Consider the following 15,477-nt stretch of genomic DNA (forward strand, 5'->3'; position numbering starts at 1 on the left):
TGGACTCCACTTTTTTCCAGGCAGCAGGACTCTAACCAACTGCAAGTAATAACACCAGATAACACATAAACCTTCACCCCGGTCCCGGAGTAAGTATAACAGTAGTAAAGAGATTCGCTGAATTGGACAAGTCCCCGATCACAGCATGTTAAGACTGTAGGTAGTGTTAACCCCGAAAAGCTTGGCGGTGCAAGTAACAAACATTCACAAGGCAAACCCTTCAGCTGAGCAGGAGTAGTCCAACACGTGAGGCTGTCTTAGGCATGTGGAAGAGAAGAACGTCGGCGTCTCTGCTCCCTTGGCGGGCTGAACCAGTCTGATCCCTGCCGGCGAGGTGAAGTATTGTCTCCCCACGATGCGGGAGATTTCCTGGGGCTGCGAGCTCTCCGTGGCGTAGCGGGGTCAATGTTAAGTTCTTGTGAAAGATGATCCTTAGCATCATCGGGAGAGTGGTAGGTGGAAAACGAGCCATCCGAGTGGAATACACGCAAGATAGCTGGATGGAGGAGGGCAAAACGGATCTTCTTTTGGTACAGCACAGAGCAAATAGGGGAAAACATCTTCCTCCTTCTTGTCGTCTCAGCGGAGTATTCTCCGAAGATCAGGAGCTTGTGATCTTTATAAAATAGGCCCCCTTTCAGACGGCGGAAAACTCGCATAATGTCAGTTTTATCCGCATAGTCAAGATAACGCACAATCACCTGCCTTGGGCGCGCGCGGTGTTGCAGCGCAGCGTGAGATGTGTCGCCCGCTGCAGGTCTTAGGTCTGGACCCAGGCGGTGCGCCCGCTCTACTTTACATACTCGGTCGATGTTAAGCCATTCAGGGATCAGTACCTCGCAGAAGTGCTTTAGATCTTTTTGGAGAACCGTTTCTGGCACCCCTATAACCCGCAGGTTGTTCCGCCGGGAGCGGTCTTCTAAATCTTGGATCTTATCCCACAACTTGCGGGTTTCTTGGGTGAACATACCCTGCGGAGAGGATAGAGTGTCCATCTGATCTTCCATATTTTGGATGCGTGTCTCTATCTCCTCTATCCGCTCCCCCTGCTGCTTCACTTCAGCTTGGAGTTGATGAAATTGGTGGGCTATGGTGGTTGCCAGGGTCTCTTGTAGGTCAGGGGCTAACCGAGTGGCTACCTCACCTGCCAGTTTTACATAGTCCACGTGTACTGAGGACGCTTCTCCCCTTCCATCTGATGATCCTTTTGTGGAGCGAGTGGGAGAAGCCGTTCTCTGACCTGCGTCATCTCGGCCCTCCGCCATGCCGGTCTCCTCACGCTGTGCAAGATTTTTCACTGAACCTCGGGTTTTCGGGCCAGGAGTCTGCAGAAACCGGTCCATGGTGATAGACTGTACCTTTGGGCACTTGAGTCGGGTAAGTTGTGCCGTGGTGCGGGTGTTAGCAGCTAATTAGCAATGTCGGGACCCGGAGCTGCGGTCTGAGCCGTCCTCACTGCATGGCGCCGGAACCGGAAGTCCCATGCATTGATTTTAATGTGTTTTTCTACTATAGACATGGATGGCATAACACGAGGATATGATATCATTTACACAGTGTTTTACTGCTGTCTGCATTGCTAGTTAAGAGCTACAACTTTTAAGCTATGTTCAGACGCTTTATGAGATTGGCCATTCAGTGACCCGGCCGGCTCACGGAACGCCCAGTCTCATTAAAGGTCATTCCGGCTGGTAGTACAGTGCCGGCCTGATGATCTTTAGCGCCGCTGAGTTCTGATGTGGACGCATCCTTGCACGCCCGCATCAGAACTCCCCACTGCACAAAATGGAGCGTGCGGCCGGAGCCGCTTGCTCCACTGTTTCCACTGACAAGGTTTTCTGCGGCCGCTATTCATTGAATAGCGGCCGCAGAAAACTGACATGTCAGTTTTCTAAGGCGCTGCTAGAGATCCCGGCCAGAGCGTATACTATGTGTATACACTCCGGCCAGGATTCCATAAACGGCAAGGTAACGTATACTTTCACATTAATCACGGCCATTGATTCAATCGGCAACAAGGGCCGTAATTTTATGAAAATATACGTTGTGTGAACATGGCCTTAAACTGTACATAATAATAATGCTCCCAACCACCTGCTATGCAGGAAATTACAACACAACCATGTTGGTGGATATGAGCACTGCTGCATAGGGGAAATGCAGAACAGATGTCTGACACTTTGATCTTCAGTCAGGTCCCGGAAGTCAGACCCTCAGCGATCATAATGTTATGACATTCTAGCTAGAGGTATATGCCATAATGTGAAATGATAGCAACATCCTTATGAAAACCCTTTGGATAAAACATTAGCGGAATCCTTAAAATTGAATGTTTCATCAGAAAATCCCTTACTGTTTACATGGAATTGTAGGTTAAACATAATATATTTATACTATTATAATATTATGTTATACCTATATATTTATAAATAATTTACCTATTTTGTAAAGACATTCTGGATATTATTTTTCATGTTACAAACTACATTCACTTACAAAATTAGCAGGGGAAGGATTTGTTGGAATCAATTGAAGCTTTCTGTATGTGAATGTAATGATGATATATAAAAGTGATCACTATATTAGGGTCAAAGGGTACTTTTTTTGGGGGGGGGGGGGAGAAAACTGTACAACTAAAAGGAGGCTCTAGGATACCAGTTAAGCCTCATCTAGCCTGGATACAAGATGAGATGTTTGGGCATGAAGGTGGCATCCTGCACCACATTTACCCCCAGATCTTGCAGCTTGTCGTCTACAGTAGATCCATAGGTTGCCGAAGCTGATGTCCACGCTGGTTCCATAAATACTTGATAGCGGATTTATCATACCCTGTTCTGTAAATCTATTCTGCAATGATGGGATCAGGCCATTCACAATAGGTGATGTTCACAGCTCATCATCTCCCACTTCCTTCATAATGACCTCTGCAAAGATCACATAGCATGCCTAGAAAACTCTTTCATAGAAGGCCATTGTTTCTATGCCCATGGAAATTGCTGTAAAGCCCATCTATAAATGCAGTTAAATGCAAATGCAACTCAAGTATGATGGATGCTCCCATAATAACCTACATAACATTAAAAAAAATGCAGTCTCTTAACAAAAAAATCTAGATGAAACATCAAACAATGAAATTTATACAATAATGATAAGGGGCTAAACCAGATATTAGCTATGCTGTATTCTTCTCAGCTAAAGGGAAGCAGGTAGGAGAAAGCAGGGAATGATCTGTGAGTACTGTTATTGTGCTGGGTGACCCAGGAGACAATGGCTGCTTATGGTTGCTGGAGGTGCTTAAACAAGCAGACTATTAAAGAAAGCACTTATGCCCTGTTTAATGTGTGCATACATTTAGTGATCCATTAGCCATTCAGGGGAGATTGTTCGCATTAGTAATACATTTCCATCAGTCAACAGTAACATCCGATCGGCTTTGCATGTTGACTTCACATCATTTGATCAACAGAGGTAAAATGTTATATCCTGTTCTTTTGTGGAGTAGAGCGGTGCTAGAATACAACCCAATGGCGCAAGGATCCTACTATGGTCTAAAAATAAGCCTACTATTGAATCATGTAAAAACATTACACACTGTGTAGGCTTATTGTCATCTCTGTGTAACTCTCACATACTTCAAACCTACAAGTCACAATCAATAAAGCCATTTAATTAAAGCCACATTGGATCAATATGCTTCCTTAGAAAGTCACTTATCAATATATTCATTAGTGAGCAGTCGTCACTCAATGGGAATTTATTGGCCTTATGGTAATTTACAATGGTGCACTTACTGTATATTTCCATCTGGCTGCGATCCAGCATTAAGAGACTTGTCATTCTCCCAAACAAAGTCCTGATGAATGCTCAATAGTGGGCGTGGAGCTAATTGTAGTGGTGGTGGTAGTAGTATTAGATATTACTAGAAGAGTAGGTAAAGTATGGAAATGATGGGGACTTATTTGGGTAGACTTACAAATCTCTCAAAAAGGACTAGTCAAACAAAAAAATTACATGTGGTGACTACCATAAAATTTGCAATGGTGCCCCAATTTCACACCATTTTATAGTTAGGCTAGGTTCACACTGATGAAAAAAAAAACGGATGCATTTATGTGCATCCGTTTTGATCCGTTTCCCATTGACTTCCATTGTAAAAAAAAAACGGATACGGTTTTTTTAACGGACACAAAAATAGTGTCAGCTACGTTTTTGTGTCAGTCAAAAAAAAAACGGATCCGTTTTGATCCGTTTTTTTTTACAACGGAAGTCAACGGAAAAACGGATGCACACAAATGCATCTGTTTTTTTCATCCGTTTTTTTTGGAAAAAGCGGATAAAAAAAAAACGGATTGCAAAAACGCAGTGTGAACCCAGCCTTAGTACAGTCTTGATATGCCCTCCTAAGACGTGTGGGGTATAGTTTGTCTGACTCTTAACATAGTAAGACAGGTGTAAACTTAATTTTAATAACAGGAGTGATAGCGATGAGTGTGATTATACAGTCAGTGGTTGTGAGGGACATGCACACCTAATTCACATCCCATGACTGTATAGTCACATCCATCACCTGATATTCACTCCTACTATTAAGTTCACACCCATCTGACTTTTGTCTCAGGAGGGAAAAAAAAAAAAAAATCAATAGATTGCAAAAAAATAAAAATAAAATGATTTGTAAATGATTTCTACTGAAAATTCTCAAGCCTTCTAGTACTTATCAGCTGCTGTATGTCCTGCAGGAAGTGGTGTATTCTTTCCAGTCTGATATTGTGCTCTCTGCTGCCACCTCTGTCCCTGTCAGGAACTGTCCAGAGCAATAGCAAATAGAAAACCTCTCCTGCTCTGGACAGTTCCTGACATGGACAGAGGTGGCAGCAAAGAGCACTGTGTCAGGCTGGAAAGAATACACCACTTCCTGCAGGACATACAGCAGCTGATAAGTTCTGGAAGACGAGATACAAATCTGTATAACAGCAGCTGATTTTTTTCCTTCAGAGTACCCTCTTATTATAAACGCACATACAGTATCTCTGGAACATGAGGGCATATCAAGAGATTGTAAAAAGATGTGTAATCAGAATGCCCTAAGCTATTTAGTATATAATTAAATAGTACCAGTTCATTTATGGTGGGTTGGCTTCAGGTCCTGTTTAAAGGCGTTGGCACACATGCTTTATCTAACTTGGAAGGATACATAGCAACATTTTAAAATAAAAGCTGTATTCGTGTATTAGGAGCTCTACAATTTCCTGACCACTGTAGTATGAAGTAGCAGCTGGTAAACTGCCATGCCACCCGGGGTCCTTTTGGCTATAGCAGCATTTTTCCTGAGGGCACATGGTTGACCTATTGGAATCTATTAGTAGAGGTCACAGAGGTCAAATCCCCGCCTATTAGACATTAATAATATCCAACTATATATTATCAATATTTGTCATGAGAAACCCCCTTTCAACCCTAAGACAAGGTCTTCATAAACCACACTTAGAGGATTTCCATGATGGAAAGTAGAGATTGTGGATTTTTACTGATCATTCCTGAGACCCCAGCAATCCCAAGATACAGCCGAGGGGAGTGGACAGCAGTGCATGTCACTACCCGGCACTCAGCTTGTTCACTCCATCGGCTATAATGAAGCAAAAAAGTCGGATTCGATTAACAGACCCTTTAAAGGATGACGCTAAAGTGCTGTTAAGAGTAGAGCAAAATCAATAGCGCTGCCCACATAATAATGAAGAAAATGTGAAATAAAAAAAGTTCAATCAGAAAAAAGCCATTGTAAATGGTATGTTTATATTCTGCCTATGTCTATTGTTTAACAAAACACAGTAATCACTGAACTCAAGGAGAACAGTGAAAAAACTCCAATGAAGTACTCAATCAAGAGTCTCCACTGATGCCCCCAAAAATTTAAATGGACTCCATGGACTCTTGTTTTGCATATTTAAATTGTTGGGGGCATCAGTGGAAACTCTTGATTGAGTACTTCATTGGAGTTTTTTTTCACTGTTCTCCTTGAGTTCAGTGATTACTGTGTTTTGTTGGTTGATTTGTCATTGCCCCAACTAGCCAGACTCCTACTTCAGACTGATGAGGGGCAAATACCCCGAAACGTCTGTCTGTGGATGGATGCCTGCCATAGCAGGCCCTTGTCATGATCGCAATACTCGTACCTTGAGTTAGACATTGACAAAAAGGGGCCACCCTGGTATTTCCCTATTTATGTTCCAATAGTCGCAACCGAGTGGGACTTAAGAGGATTATCAATCAGGGTGGTGTGGTGCTCTCCCCATCATGGAGGCACCCCGTGGCAACAGGCTACAGATATCTGGCTGTCCCGTGTTTTGAGACTCGCAACCGAGACTCCGCGGACTCTATGTCTATTGTTTCTTATTAAAAATAAAGAAAACAGAAAATAGAACCAGAAATTATAGAAATAGATTAGAAAAAAGAATGTTTTTCAGTACCTGGCTCTAATCAAAAAAAAAAAAAAAGTATATGCTAAATTCCCTTTAATATTCTCAGCAAAAACATTTAAAAAGTTAAAAAAAGAAATTTTTACCCAAATCCAGAAAGCAATCGGCAGAGTAGAAACAATCCATATCCTTGGACAAATGAGGAAAGGAAGGCGAAAAATCCATTGACAGACATGCAGATCAGGAGAGATTGCTTCCGCCCCACTTTGTCTGCTAGTCCTCCCCAGAAGAACGCTCCAACCATCATTCCTAGATACACTATACTGCCTGCAGGAAACAAGGAAATTCACAGTTACCAAAACTTTTATAACAAGGCATTAGTGGTTGTTTGTCCGACCTGTGACCCATAAACCACACATAGTGACTATGCGACTGACTTACTAATGTCTTCCCAGCAACAAATTGATGTTTTTTGTCAATTTTCACTGTCGGTTTAGTGTTCCGACATATTTACTAAAGATGTGCGACACAATTTTTATTTAAAAAGCCGTCAAGTGGATGTGTTATGGGTGTGTCCTTTAAAACCCGCCATAACCGACAAATTTACTAAGCAAACCATTTTCTTTACCATTTTTTCTATTCTAAGAACCAGCCACTTCTAGTGTGGTGGGATGGTCGGGTTTTAGTTTTGTCCTGTGAAAAATGTTCCAGGTTTACTAAGAAGGGGCGCAACATTAATGTATTTGACACAAAAAAACAGACACAACTGACAGCATAACGGCTTAAAATTGACGGGTTGTTAGTAAATGAGGCCCCATGTGTCCATATCCTATGATAAGTAACCAAAGTAAGTGGCAATTGACAAAGTACTGTATGAATCACCACCACTTACTAACGGAAATTAGTAACAAATGCACACAGTACTTTTAAGGAGTTGGATAATAATAGTAAGATTGTTTTGTGTGTAGTAGAAGTAAGTGTATTCATATTACTTATTGACAGCAGCGCCCTCTGTTCCCCATAGAGCTAAATCAGACTCCCCTCCTCCAGGTTGTGCTGTCCTGCTCTGTGGTGATTCTGTCCATAAGATGGCCGACCTGGAGGAGCATGTGACCATGCCCCGCCTCCAGTGCCCTCCATAGGAATATACAGGCTTAGTGGAGATTTTAGTTCTATGAGGTACACAGGGAGTTGCTCTCAGTAAGTGCAGTGAGTACACTTACTAATACTGTCCACTGAACTACTTTACTGTGAAGGGGTCAACCCCTTTAAGCATCTCTGCTCACCTATCTTATAAAATCTGGGGACTTGCCCCCACATATGAATTTGAAGCCATTATTAATATTTATTATTATGGACCCATCAAAATGTTGTTATAGCAGACAAAGAGTCCCATATTAGCAAAGGTTATATCATGCTATATTTCTTCTCTACCTCCAATGATCTGTTAGCTGCCTGTTTAGCAACAGAGGTATGGCTGTGGATGTCATCAGGAGTAATAGATTGTACTGTCACAAGAGAACCTTCCTGCTAACAGCTGTTTGCTGTGATAAGGAGAATACATATGAACAGAACAGTGAACTGGTGAACCAGCGACTGTATTAAATGAGCTTTACAGCTTAGTTTTCATGAACACTATCTATTCCACTAATATTATTTGCATGAAGAAATAACGCTGTGTAGTACACGCTTCCATTCCTCATGCCACTGTTATTGCCGACATCATTTTCTTTTGTTTTGTTTGGTTGACTTTCTCCCTACAAATTACAGTCATAGTCGGTGCCTGGCAATCGATAGCCATGTCTTCAGATACATCAATCAGTGCAACTTAATTCAACCCACTTTGCATCTTTTGTCAGTTTTTTTTTTACCACTTAACCAATTCTGATATCCTTCACGTTTCCAATGCTTAATCAGAAGATAAAAGTGATCTATTTAATCCAACCCTAATACTGCGGCTAATACTAGGCCTTCTTCCCAGAGGCAAAGATAGAGAGTCTCATAATGACAAGGCTTTTTGTGTCCCTGTTATGTATTCACTTTGAAAAACAAAGCCGTAAACTGACTGGATTGAGTTGACAGAGTGGGGCTGGTTTCACAAGATTAATACAGGCCAGACCTGATATATCGCTAAGGTGCCATTAGGTCAGGTCAGTAGGCCAGTGGTCAGACAAGTATATACGCCTTTATTAGAGGAGCAAAAAAAAATGTGCCTGAATGACACTTGTGTGAGTGGTTAAAGGGATTATTCACCACAAGAGCGGTGCTGTCTCTGCAAGAAAGTGGCCATGTTTTTGTAGCGCTGGATAAGCACTTTAAATGTCTTTTTAAAAAGGGTGATTATAAACCAAATGGGCCAAATGGATTATTGTCCTGTGTAAAAGACCCAGAGATTTATTGGCTGATCATGGTAGTCATGCTGCTCCAAAAATCATCTTTAGTCTTTACAAGATTAGAAATGCTCCTTCATGCATATAATCAAATGAATACTTAGAAAACGATTACAGATAGGTTGCAGCAAAGGTTAGTCTAACCTTTTATTGTATTGTTGTTGTCCATACATGATATGAGATGGTTGGAAAAGACCACAAACAGACCACAGAATCCTCTGGTGGGTCAAGGAGTGTCGACAATAATCAGCCTCCATCCCAGCAGCAGATAATACCATCTGAGGCCATGTTCACACACTGTATTTTGGCGTTAAACAATGGTCGTTATTGCAGGTTGCAACAGCGGTCGTTGCTAAATGACATTGATCAATTACAGTGTATGGAATCACGGCCATAATGTATACAGTGTGTGTACACTAGGGTCGTGGTTCTCTGTGGCCGCACAAAATAACTGGCATCTATTTTTTGCAGCCGCCATTAAGTGAACATCGGCCATACAAGATATCGGCCTGTACTCACAGCCATACTTTACATTGTGGGCTATGGTAAATTGGAGCGGAGGCAAACCCCAATGTGCCCACATTCCAATTAGAATAAAGTGATGTTCACCCATGTAAGGCAACAGCTGTTGTTTGACATGGCCGTGTCAAATAAGACTCGTTGTCTTATCCTATGTGAACATGGGCTGAAACTGTAAGTAGTCTAACAACTAGAGTTGTGTATTTGTTAGCAATGGTGAAACCGTACGCCTCTTAGTGAATCAGAGAGGGGCAGAGAGAGTGGGTGCAGCGGCCCCCAGCAAGGGATGCCGGCCCAGCCCTAACAAGTAGTACATTTGGTGAGTTTTGGGAAGGGGTTGATGGCATATTTTTTTTTTCATAGATGATTTAGCACATGTGTACAATCATAATAATATTGGCTGAATCAACCAAAAGGCTCGCTTTCATTGGGGCACATGTTTTATGACTGATATTTTACACATCGGTGTTAAACTGAAGTTCATTAGAGCAAGATGCACCAAATGTAAAGAGCGCATCTTTGGCTCTATGCATGAATTAAACTAATATCTCTAACAGCTATAAACTAGCAATAAAGTCAAGCGAATCAGACCCCCCACCCCCACCCCAAAACCATTGGTTTCATAGCTTGATTGAATTCATGTCTAGAGCTGGGGTCTGTTTCGCTTCTGGTGCCGGTATTCATGTAAAACACATGTTTTATTCTGGCGGCTAAGGGTCAAAGAGGCAGGGCCTAAAGCAACTGTGCTCTACACCTGCAACACCTCTCTCTCTCTTTCTGCCCACTCTTCCTTTTAACTGTTCCCCTGGGCTGACTTTTACTAATCTGCACCGGACCAGTCACACTCACGTTGTGAGCTCTTGTTGTCTGCGCAGACGCACTGACGCATCCCTCGTTTTCAGCTCCTCTGTCAATGATTTGGAGAAGCTAGCCCAGGGGCATAGCCAAAAAGAAAACAGAGACAGAGCAGGCCTAGGGTATGGATGCCCTAGGCCTCACCTCTTTGGCATGTTTTTTACATGAATTCCATCAACCTATGAAACAGTACTAGTGGTGTGTGTGTGGGGGGGGGGGGGGTTGATAGGCAGTACAGATTCAATTATAATGTAATCCAATTTCCAGTTTCAGGCTGGGTTCACACTACGTATATTTCAGTCAGTATTGTGGTCCTCATATTGCAACCAAAACCAGGAGTGGATTGAACACAGAAAGGCTCTGATCACATAATGTTGAAATTAAGTGGATGGCCGCCATTTAATGGCAAATATTTGCTGTTATTTTAAAACAACGGCTGTTATATTGAAATAAAGGCCGTTATTTACTGTTATATGGCAGCCATCCACTCAATTTCACCATTGTGTGATCAGAGCCTTTCTGTGTTCAATCCACTCCTGGTTGAGGTTGCAACATGAGGACCACAATACTGACTGAAATATATTGTGTGTGAACCCAGCCTCACTCTGTATACCTGGTTGAAAAAAGTCAATTGGCCGAAACGTCCACATTGGTAAACAGACACTACAGTATGCACAAATCTATGGATCAATGCTATAGTTTACTGGATTTCAACCAGCCCCACCATATTAGTGCACAGCAAACAATACTTTTGCTCAAAATGAGACTTATACAAAAATGTACATTTTTTTTATATTAGAAAATTGCCATACATAGTTTAATAAATTTCACCTATTGTTTATAACTGGAAAACTTGGCTTTAGAATAATATCCTTAGTAGAACAATAGGACACAACTAGTTTACAGATGCAAATTATCAAATATAGTATCTGTGTGGACATGCCTCTATACACACGTTATGTAATATAATTTATCAGCCACTGAACCAAGCTGATCAGGAGTCGGGTGGTAAACAAAACTAAAAAGAAGCAAAATAAATGAATCTTTATACTCTTTTAGCAGTAAGTTTTTGATGAAGCACTTAGTTGGAGAGAGCGTATTATGTATATAGAAATATGTGACAAGGTGTAGGCTGTACTGTGACAATAACAAGCGAACAGGGAATTCAGCGACTTGCCAAGTGCGGTAATTACACAACCCACATCCGCTGTCAAACTCAGCTTCAAAAATTCTTCTAACATAACAAAGACATTTTGGGTTACATTGCAGAAGGCAAACTTCTTCATTTATCAGAAATAGAAAGGATTTGTAAAGTTCAGTGATAGAAAAGAAAAACAGAGGGGAAGAGTTTTTTTTAAAAAAAACGTTACTTGTCTATATAAGTGGTGCCCATATTTCTGTAGATTCTGCAGAACTGTTGGGGGAAAAAAAACTCTACATATTGGGGGAAATTTATAAAGAATGATGTACTCGTACAGTGGTCTGAAATTAGGTCCAGTGCATGGACGTGAAATTTTCACCAAACGGAATATGGAAGAGGAGCCCGCAAACTTGGGATAAAATCCAACTTCTTATCTTTATTTAGGCTTCACATACAATATAGACCAGATATAGCAGACTGATGCATTTCGATCATCACGTGATCTGCACCTTTTCTGTGGCGTACGCCTGGAGCGCATTTTGATAAATGTCCCCCATTATATACAGGTGTATACACATTTGCTTTACACATAGTCATGGGAAAAGTAAGGACAACTCATGTGGGCTAATAAATTATTATACCCTTATACCCTTTTGGGGTATAAATTATTATAGTATGTTATGCAAAGTAGCTCTCCTCCTAATAGAAGATAACTTGCTCTCTGATGCCATCTATGGAGAGTAGAAGAGACTTGCAGGAATGCTGCCTCCAATAGGTGGCACCAGAGAGTAAGTTCTTCTATCTTCTAGAGCAGAGCTACTGTGCATATTTTTTTCTAAGTGGAGCATTACATGGCCTACAAAATGCTACACACTATTTTGGTGCTCTCCTTGAGAAACTTATCTCCTTCAGTTTCACAATAATTGATAAAATTCACTGATATTCCGTTTTTGTCTACAGCCCTAGTACCTAATATTGCCCATTTAGAAGAAATAACTTTCAGCAGGCATTTCTTATAACTGTTCACCAGTCTCTGACATTGACATATCTGACACTGAGCATTTTTTCCCCACTATTACATCAATAGTTTTTCCATTTGTCCAATTTGGGGGTTCCTTGCATGGATGCAATTTTTCTGGCCTATGTTTTCTTCCTCCTCAGCTTTTAAGATCCATGGCAATTTTCAATTTTTTTTTAGTTCAGCACACAGTAAAACTGACATGCAAAATGTTTTCTACATGTCAGTAGCAAGTTGCATCACCATGTTCCATCACTATTTTCACAGCTAATCTGTTGTGCCAACATACAGTAGGTATTTTTTGTTGTTACTACATTTGCAAAGGTGTGACTTTTTTTAACCCATTTTATTTATTTTTCTGCAAAATAATGTGACCAAAAATGAGCAATTTTTGACTTGCATTTTTTTAAATTTACACCATTGACCTGCAGAGTTATAAATTAATAGATGACAGTTTGGGCTGTCCAGGCATGGTGGGCATTGTAGTTTTGCAACAACTGGAGGACTGAAGGTTCTCCATCCTTGCCTTACAGATGGAGCCTGGGGAAAGGAGTAAACCCCAAACACCACAAGGCAATAAAGGGGTTATCCCAAGATTCAAAGCTATATGCAGTATAAGGCTAAGTTCACACACTGTCAAAAAAATGGCCGTTGTTTTATAACAACGGTGGTTATTACCCAAACAATGGTTGTTGATATAAAATAACGGCCGCTATTACTCATTTAGTAAGGGCCATCCAATAAGAATGGTCATCATTTCAATAGTGTGTGAACATAGCCTGAAACCAAGCAAAAAGGCAAAGTTCTTACACAAAAATATGGACTCTTCCTCAGACTACGAGGCATAGGTCCAACGCACTCACTGCTGTCTGAGCGGAACATCAATCTAGAAGAAACACAAAGTGAGGTCCGGCACAATCAAAAATATGCAAAACTTTATTGATATTGTTTATGACTTTCTGCTCTATGTGAACATGCTTTTATGGATCTTCAATAAGGTTTAGCATATTTTTGGATGCACCGTACCTGACTTTGTTTTTCCTATATGCAGTATCCACAGTATAGGGAATAACTAGCTAATTGATGGGGTGCTAACCACTGGAACCCCCACTGATTGTGAAAACAGAGGGTAATTGTGCCCTGATTGAATGAAGCAGCAATGTACCAGTGCTCTATTCATTCTCCATTAAATCTCTGCAGGGCTTCAGAACCTTGCACTAAGTTCAAAAGTCCCAAAGGCTACGAATGGAGCAGTGGATGTGCATGTGTGTACCACTTTATTCTCTAAGGAGACAACTGACCTTCTTTCTTGGTATTGGTGGGGGTGCCTGTGGTTGGACCCCCACCCATCAGCTAGTTATACCCCATCTTGTGGATATGGTGTAACATTGGATCTTGGGATAACAACTTTATTCACTTTTTCAAAGAGGAGAGATGATCAGATAATAAAAAATAGATCTTTTTATCTACCCTTGTCTGCCATGTTACTGAGCATCTCTATACAGTAATACAATTACTACACGACTGATTCATGTGCTATTGTATGGCACCTTCTTTAGACCCCCTACGCTTTCCTAAAAGTAAGTTTTTCAATTTGAATCCTTGAAACATAATGGGGGGGATCTGCGAACGGTACGCCAGAGGCGTACACCAGGGAGAAGGTGCAGATTTGCCCCTTTTCCCTGGCGTACGCCTCCCGTACACCCCGCTTGCCCGATGGGTGGGCTGGCGAAGCTTGCAGGGGCGTGATGAGGCAGGAAGGAGGCATGGCCTCCTCCCGCACCTCATTTATCATGATTTACTCCTGCTTGCAGGCGCAAATCATGATGCAAATCTACACTTGCTGGAAGCAGGTGTAGATTAGGTACGCCGGGCGCAGATTCGGGCGTATGCCTCTTAGTGAATCCTTAGTGAAAAAGGGTGCGGAGCTTAATATAAGACCGGCGTACTTGTACGTCGGTCTTCATAAATCCCCCCCAAGTGTCCGTATACAGAAGTTGTTTAAAGCACTACATGTACAAGGTTTGGCTGTAAAACCCACCCCTGTTTTTAATCTGAACAGCGGTAACCGAGCTGCCATCGTGTACAAAGAATTTGGCACCAGCGTGCACATAAACCTACTAAACCTATTCCACTTAATGTCTGTGTGACGTGCTATGCATATATTCTCAGCATCTAGAGATTAGAATTAATTCTACAGACCAAAATCAGCAGAGTTTCCTTTGGCAGTGAGATCTAATTTTTTAGGATTGCAGGTGGTGAATTTTACATGGTAATTGAACTATTACTTTATTTGTGCTCTCGCCAAAAGGGGCCAATATTCTCGTCTAATTGATTCAATCTCTAATTAAATGCGCTCATTTGTTTTATAATGCCTACAAGCACCCTCTCCGGTGAAAGCATGGCACACTTGCCTGTCTCTGCGGAGGTATTCTATAATATATAAGGTTCCGAAATGAGAACTCTGCCTTCAGAGTAATTTCAGAAAAGCTCTCACGATTCCAATGGTTTTATAGCCACATAACCTAGTTTATTTTTCTTACTATGCTTTACCCATTGAATCTGGTAGAACTATGCAGCAAGGTTTTTCATTTTTTTACATTTAACAAAAACATTTCTCTTTTTTTTCCTTTAACAAAAAGTGCAAATAGAACACCTGCATTGGGGTCACTTTTTGCAGCTCACTTGCAGTTGCAACACTAATAACTTCATCTGCATCCTTTAGGACGCAGATAATGTTAAAAAAGGTGGAGCAGGAATCCACTGGTTCCTTGCTACATCTAAAATGCATAACTATTAGTGGACACTATGCAAGGTAATCAAGGGCAAATGCCCTGGCTCCCACCATAATTGTATAATAAAGAGCACTGGGGAAAAGTTGAGTAACTTTGTGTGTGTGTCTGTGTAGGGAACAATATTAAGGGAGAGAAGGGGGAGGTGATCTACCTATCTATCTATTGGGAGGTCTTCCTATCTACCTAAAGAGGGTATCTACATATTTGTGGAGACTAGGCCTACCAGCCTATTGGGTCTATGAAGTCTGCTTATCTACCTACTAGCAGATGGTGTGCCTATCTACCTAAAGGGGTTTGCCTATCTAATGGTGATTTGCCTATCTACCCAAATTGAGGAGCATTT

General features: G+C 41.4%; 1 protein-coding gene across 2 annotated transcripts in view; it reads right to left on the reverse strand.

The window, feature by feature from the left end:
* SV2C (synaptic vesicle glycoprotein 2C) overlaps positions 1-15,477 on the reverse strand; it is a 141,120-nt gene that overhangs the window by 75,779 nt on the left and 49,864 nt on the right. For both annotated transcript variants that reach the window (XM_069962771.1, XM_069962772.1), the window contains exon 3: positions 6,563-6,743. In XM_069962771.1, the coding sequence (XP_069818872.1) occupies positions 6,563-6,743 (181 nt within the window). The remainder of the gene's footprint in view (positions 1-6,562; positions 6,744-15,477) is intronic.

Source organism: Dendropsophus ebraccatus, chromosome 3 (assembly GCF_027789765.1).
Source record: "Dendropsophus ebraccatus isolate aDenEbr1 chromosome 3, aDenEbr1.pat, whole genome shotgun sequence".
NCBI lineage: Eukaryota > Metazoa > Chordata > Amphibia > Anura > Hylidae > Dendropsophus > Dendropsophus ebraccatus.